Source organism: Quercus lobata, chromosome 7 (assembly GCF_001633185.2).
Source record: "Quercus lobata isolate SW786 chromosome 7, ValleyOak3.0 Primary Assembly, whole genome shotgun sequence".
NCBI lineage: Eukaryota > Viridiplantae > Streptophyta > Magnoliopsida > Fagales > Fagaceae > Quercus > Quercus lobata.
This window is the reverse complement of record NC_044910.1, coordinates 14,280,255-14,286,789: the sequence shown is the minus strand read 5'-3', so window position 1 is coordinate 14,286,789 and position 6,535 is coordinate 14,280,255. Positions and strand designations below refer to the sequence as shown.

The 6,535-nt window shown below is 41.6% G+C and overlaps 1 protein-coding gene across 1 annotated transcript; it reads right to left on the bottom strand.

Moving 5' to 3' along the window:
* Positions 1-253: 253 nt before the first annotated feature.
* LOC115951644 lies at positions 254-4,358 on the bottom strand. The gene is made up of 3 exons (XM_031068808.1): positions 3,838-4,358; positions 1,017-3,720; positions 254-931 (listed from the first exon to the last, which is right to left on the bottom strand). Exons 1-3 carry the CDS (start codon positions 4,356-4,358, stop codon positions 254-256), a joined length of 3,903 nt encoding a protein of 1,300 aa, XP_030924668.1.
* Between the last annotated feature and the right edge of the window lie 2,177 nt (positions 4,359-6,535).

Below are 6,535 nucleotides of genomic sequence, written 5' to 3'. Positions count from 1 at the left end.
ATTCTAAATAAATTAATTTTTAAATAACTTGTTAATAAAATAACTTTAAAAATTCCTTTTATATATATATATATATATCACATATGCCACGTGCGTGTTCGGAAACTCATATATATATATATATATATATATTTTTTTTTTTTTAATTAAAATGTAACATTTTTTAGTCATGACCGCAAATAGTTTTAATTTTTTTATTTTGAGAAACCAGACTTCAAGTCTGGGACTTTATTGAAGAAACAAAAACAAGAACTTAATGAACATCAAAGTCCACTAAAGTAGCAATGTCCAAAGGCAAAGCATCCGGCCAAACATGAGAGCCTACAATGGATGCAGCCTTCTTCGCGAGAGAATCGGCCACTAAGTTACCAGAGCGGTTGACATGATTAAACTGAATTGAAGAAAATTTAGGCAGCAAGCACAGAACATCATCCACAGTATTACCAAAGGAGGAAAGTAAAGAACGTCCCTGGGTGATCGCAGCAATGATTATGACCGAATCACCTTCAATTATCACTTGTTGAAGCTCACGTTCAGCAGCAAATTGGACTGCTCTAAGACATGCCAGAGCCTCCATATCAGCTACAGATGAAGCTAATGCAGTGTGCGTTGACATAGCACCAAGGGAGACGCCACGCCAGTCACGTACAATAACACCAAGTCCAGCCGAGTTCGAGTGATTAAACATGGCAGCATCAAAGTTTACTTTCACAAAGCCCTGTTCTGGAGGGCGCCATTGATGCTGAGCAAAAGGTCGAAGGCGGGGAGTCTCTGATATTTGACTAGCCATGAAATCCTGGAGCAGAGTACCTACAACGGTACTGATATTTGAGAGGGGCTGAGCTGGACGACCAAAATGGAGAGCATTCCGTCTATTCCATAAGCACCATGACATAGTTGCAAACATCTCCGTTCTCATCTCATCGCGAACCTGCAAAAATTTGTTAATTAAATCACAAAAATTCAGGGGAGAGGGGGGTTATCATGGTCTGAAACCATTGGAAGGGCTGCCAAACAGGGGCAATGTGGCAGCAAAAGCAGAGTGCATGAAGAGAGTCTTCCGTAGCATCCTTGCAAAGATCACAGAGGTCCGAATCTATAATATGCCTTCGCTTCAGATTACTCTTGGTCGGCAAAGCATTATTACAGACTCTCCAAATAAAATGTTTAATCTTATTGGGAACCTGCAACTTCCAAATCCCTTTCCAGAAACTTCGCTGATAATCTTGATTGGAAGAGCTGGCACGATCCGTTGAGGATGGGGCAGCCAACAACTTGTAAGCACTGCTAGTGCTGAACTCCCCGAATGGGGTACAAGACCAAGAGATACGGTCAGAAGGCTTCCTGTGGCTAAGTGGAATGCCCAGAACTAACGAAGCTTCATGGGGCAAAAACAATCGGTTTACCTCCTTAGATTTCCACATACTCAAATCTGGATTGATGAGGGAGCTAACCCTCGCTTCTGCCATGACAGGAGGGAGGGGGGAGAGAATTAATCTACTAGGTTTCACCGGCAACCACTTATCTTCTTTGATCCGGACAGACTGGCCATCCCCAATACGCCAAACCATACCCTTTCTAATGACATCCCTAGCACTAAGGATGCTTTTCCATGCGTAGGAGCCGGAGTTGGATTCCTTGGCATCAAGAATAGAGTAATTAGGAAAAAATCGAGCCTTAAAAACTCTGAAGCAAAGGGACTCTGGATTTTGCATCATGCGCCAGACTTGTTTAGCAAGGAGGGCTTCATTAAACTTCTCAATTTCTTTGAAGCCCATACCGCCAACTTCTTTAGCTTCACATAACCTCTCCCAGCTAACCCAGTGCATCTTCTTTGCGGCATCATTGTAGCCCCACCAAAATTTCCGAATGAGGACTTCTAACTCTTTAATCAAACACTTAGGGAGCTTGAAACAACTCATTGTGTAAGTAGGAATGGCTTGGATGACTGCTTTAATGAGGACTTCCCTTCCAGCTATAGATAGTAACTTTTCTTTCCACCCTTGAATTTTCTTCCACACTCTCTCCTTAAGGTAAATAAAACTCCTTTTTTTTCCCCGCCCCACTAATGCAGGCAACCCTAAATATTTTTCATATTGTCTAATTGCCGGAACTCCCAAGAGTTGTTGGATACGAGATTGGGTTTGGTGATGGGTATTAGAACTGAAGAAAATGTTAGTCTTTTCTCTATTGATTTTTTGACCCGTTCCCCTCTCATAAGTAGACAGAATATCCAGGACTCTCTGACATTCGGCCTCAGTAGCACGGCAAAAGAGGACACTATCATCTGCAAAAAATAAGTGAGAAACCCGAGGACCATATCTACTAATAGCCACTCCCTTAATACTCCCCTCGACCTCAGCTTTTTGCAATAAACCTTGTAACCCCATGGCACACAAGAGAAACAAATATGGTGATAAAGGATCACCTTGGCGAAGGCCCCTCGAAGGTTTGATGCTACCAACCGGTTGCCCATTAAGCAAAATAGAGTAAGACACAGACTTCAGGCATGACAAAATAATTCTTCTCATCCTCTCTTCAAGCCCCAAATATTGCATAATGGCCTCCAAGAATCCCCACTCCACTCGGTCATAAGCTTTACTCATATCCAGCTTAAGAGCCATGAATCCCATCTTTCCTTTTGTCTTCCTCTTCAAATAATGGAGGGTCTCAAAAGCCATAAGAATGTTATCAGAAATCAATCGACCCGATAGGAAAGCACTCTGAGAATCTGGCACAGCATTAGCTAGAAACTTTTTCAAACGATTAGCCACTACTTTTGCAATAAGTTTGTAAAGAACATTACATAGACTAATGGGCCTGAAATCAGAAACCTTCTTAGGGTTTTTAATTTTGGGGATGAGAGTGATGAAAGTAGTATTTAAGGATTCTGGGACAATACCTGTGTTTAAGGCTCGAAGAACCACTGCAGTCACATCTTCACCTACAATATGCCAGAAGGACTTATAGAAAACAGGAGACATACCATCAGGACCAGGAGCCGTTAGAGGGGCCATTGAATTGAGAGCTTCTTTGACCTCACATGCTTGGAAGTCCCCCTCTACGTGATCTCTATCATCCTCTCCTGCCACCCTTTGAATACTACTGAGGATATTACTAAAATCACTCGGATTTGAACTGGTGAAGATTTGTTCAAAATAACCCTCCACCACTTTGCCCATACCATCCTCATCTTCAACCCATGCTCCAAACTCATCTTCTAATCCTGTAATTAGGTTCCGCCGATTTCTTTGATTGGCTCTGCAATGGAAATACTTTGTGTTCCTATCCCCTTCCTTAAGCCACCTATTTCTGGATCTTTGCTTCCACATACATTCCTCTTTTGCCTGTAACTTCTGAATTTCATCTCGTAAGGCCTGGATTCTAACAGGATTTTTTCTGTATCCCCCATTTTCCTCTTCAAACTTCAAATCTTCTACTTTTTTCTTCAAAGAATTTCTAACATGGCCAAATATCTTCTTATTCCATACTCTGAGGTTAGACTGGCAAGCCAATATTTTGCTATTGAACCCCCATGCTGTGGCTTGAGCCATCTCCTTTCCCCAAGAATCACAAACCACCTCTTCACAGGATCTGTCCCTTAACCACATGGCTTCAAACCGGAAAGGGCGCCCTTTTTTGTAGAACCGGTTCAATTCTGAGTCTGGACTAAGAAGAATGGGTTTGTGGTCAGAGTGGAAAGCATCCAGATGGTGAATTCTGGAGGAAGAAAATTTCAATATCCAGTCAATTGTGGCTACCCCTCTATCCAGGAGAATCCACACATTCTGATTTCCTGGTCACCTATTGCACCAAGTGAATGGGAAGCCATTATACCCTAGGTCCTTCAACCTGAAAAAATCAAGAGCATCTCGAAAACCCTGCATTTGTCTCTCCGGTCTATTAAGCCATCCCTGTTTCTCATCAGCAAATAAAATTTCATTAAAATCACCAATACAAACCCAAGGAAGGGTGAAACGATTACTCAACGTTCTGAGCAGGGACCAGGAGTTTTCCCGGTTGGCGGTCTCAGGGTCTCCATAGAAACCTGTGAACCGCCAGGCGTCATCAACTCCATGGTCAATAATAGCATCAATATGGTTCTCAGAAAAAGACTGAACATCCACATTAAAGTCAGCAGCCCAATACAAAGCTAAACCACCCCCTGAATTATGCCGAGGAACCACAAATAAATTAGAATATTGAATCTTTCTACCAATTCTATCTAAAACTGATTTCTCAACCTTAGTTTCCATTAAGAAGATCAGCTTGGGATCTTTGTTGCGTATCAACGCAACTAGTTCATCTTCTGTCTGTGGGTTCCCAAGCCCACGACAGTTCCAGCTAAGGCAACTCATTGAGTACGGTGGTGCTGGGAACCAACCACCACCTTTAAATGTTCTTTGACTAAAGAGCCACAATCTGTCAAACACACTTTCTTCCCTTCCCTCAAATCTATTGTTTCAATGTTAGGTCTCCTGTCAACAATCATAAGAGAATAGTTTGGAATTGGATTACCTGATTCGCAAGCCAACCTCTTCCAAGTACGGATGGACACTTGATTATTAGAATTTGGACTAGTTCTTGGACTGACAGGGACTGTGCTTTCATGTAGGGGACTTTCGGACCTACGTCTGCATGGGGGGGAGCAATTTTCTTGAATTGATAAACCCACTGCCTCTTCATCCAATACATCTTCATGGCCCGCTTTGGAGAGATTCAAACCAAGTTCGCCAGAGAAACCACTGCTCTGCCCTTCACCTTGATCACAAACAACCCGAGACCCACCTCGCTTATTCACCTCACAGTTGTCCATGTAGTTTTCTGCCTCCATTGCAGAATGGGCTTCATCATTGTCACCACCCCGATCTTGAACTGGCTTTTCCTTACTGCGAGCTGGTTGATTTTTCTTCCACCATGGCGGTTGATTACGCACTCTGCCAGAGATAACAGCCACTGTTTTCCTGCCTTGACGAGCCGGTTCAGCCCTCAACCACTCACCATATTGTTGCTCTTCCCTTCGCAGCTTCCCTCTCCCCCTCAACCAAACCTCATAGTCACGCTCCCCATGGTTAACCCGACTGCACCATTAATAGAAATTGGGAAGGCATTCGTATTTGAGAGCCACCATCCCTATTTGTTTCCCATCTGATCTCAGTTTCAAACATCGCGAAAGGGGCTTGGATATATCCATGGTCACTCGAGCTCTCAAGAACTCCCCACTCGCGCCGTCGTCCTCCGGATCAGCCACCTGAACAACCCTCCCAATAGCATTGCCTATAGCTTCACTGGTTTCATAGGTTAGGTTCTTCAACAGCAAGTTGTGAAGCTGCACCCAAAACGTTACGTGGTTATACTCCATCTGTGGTAGCAGTTCAGCATCAGTAACCCGTTGGAAAGCTATCAAACTTTTATCATACGACCATGGTTCATATTCAAGCACTCGTTCAAGGTCTATGATATCATCAAACTCAAACACCAACACGTTATCACCAGAATCCCGTATCTTCAGTTCACCAGCCAGTTTCCACAGTGGCTTGAAGGTGCGCGCCACTGCATCGACATTAAGAACTCTTTTTGTGAAGAACTTGCCTGCCAAACAATGGACCACGACTTCTTCTTGGTGTGGAACATCAGCACCCCCTTCCTCATCCTCTGTAAGAGAAAAACGTGCCCACAAGTCGTCCAGCGCAGCCATGAAGGTATAAAGCAGCAACGATAACTAACACAGTGAACCACACAGTCAAACAGTCCGTCCTATCAGTCCGGAGACGTGAAGGGAACAGCAACCCTAAACTAGGTTAGGGACGATATTCTACACGCAGTTTAGAGAAAACCCTAAGCGGCGCGAGAAACTTTTTACAAATAGTTTTAATTTAAGCATAAAAGGTGTGTCCTAAAATTATGAAATTTGAACTTGAGTTTTTAGTTTTAAAACTTTATTTTATATCCTTTACTTTTTTTATTGTCCTAATTTTATTGAATTGAATTTTAAATTTTAAAATTTGACAAAAATACAAAATCACCCTCTAAGTTTTAGAAGAATTTATTACAAGTTTCTAACTTTTCTATCATTTCATTGTGTCTTCTAAATTTCAAGTTTATTCAATCAAGACCTCCATCCACTTCTATTAGAAGATTCTGTTATGTATCCAACTAACTATAAAAAATACAATTTTTTTTTAAATGAATTCTTTCTCAAATAAAATGATCTAAAATTAATAAAAACATTTTAATGAAAACAAAATACAAATTTTAGTAAATTCTCCCCACTACGAAATGTAAGGTTCAAGCATTTCACCGAACACTTTGAGGGCTCTAAAAGCAAATTATAGGGTTTTTTAGTCCAGATATTTGTTGACAATATATACAATATACTTAACAGAGAAGGGGGGTTATATTTATTGATTAATATTTACAATAAACTAAACAGAGAGAAGGGGTTGTGTTAGTGTTTGTGGATGATTTTGTGCGATTTGGAAAACAAATTTTTTTTTCCTTTTCTGTTTGGTTAATAGGAAAATGCTGGGAGAGT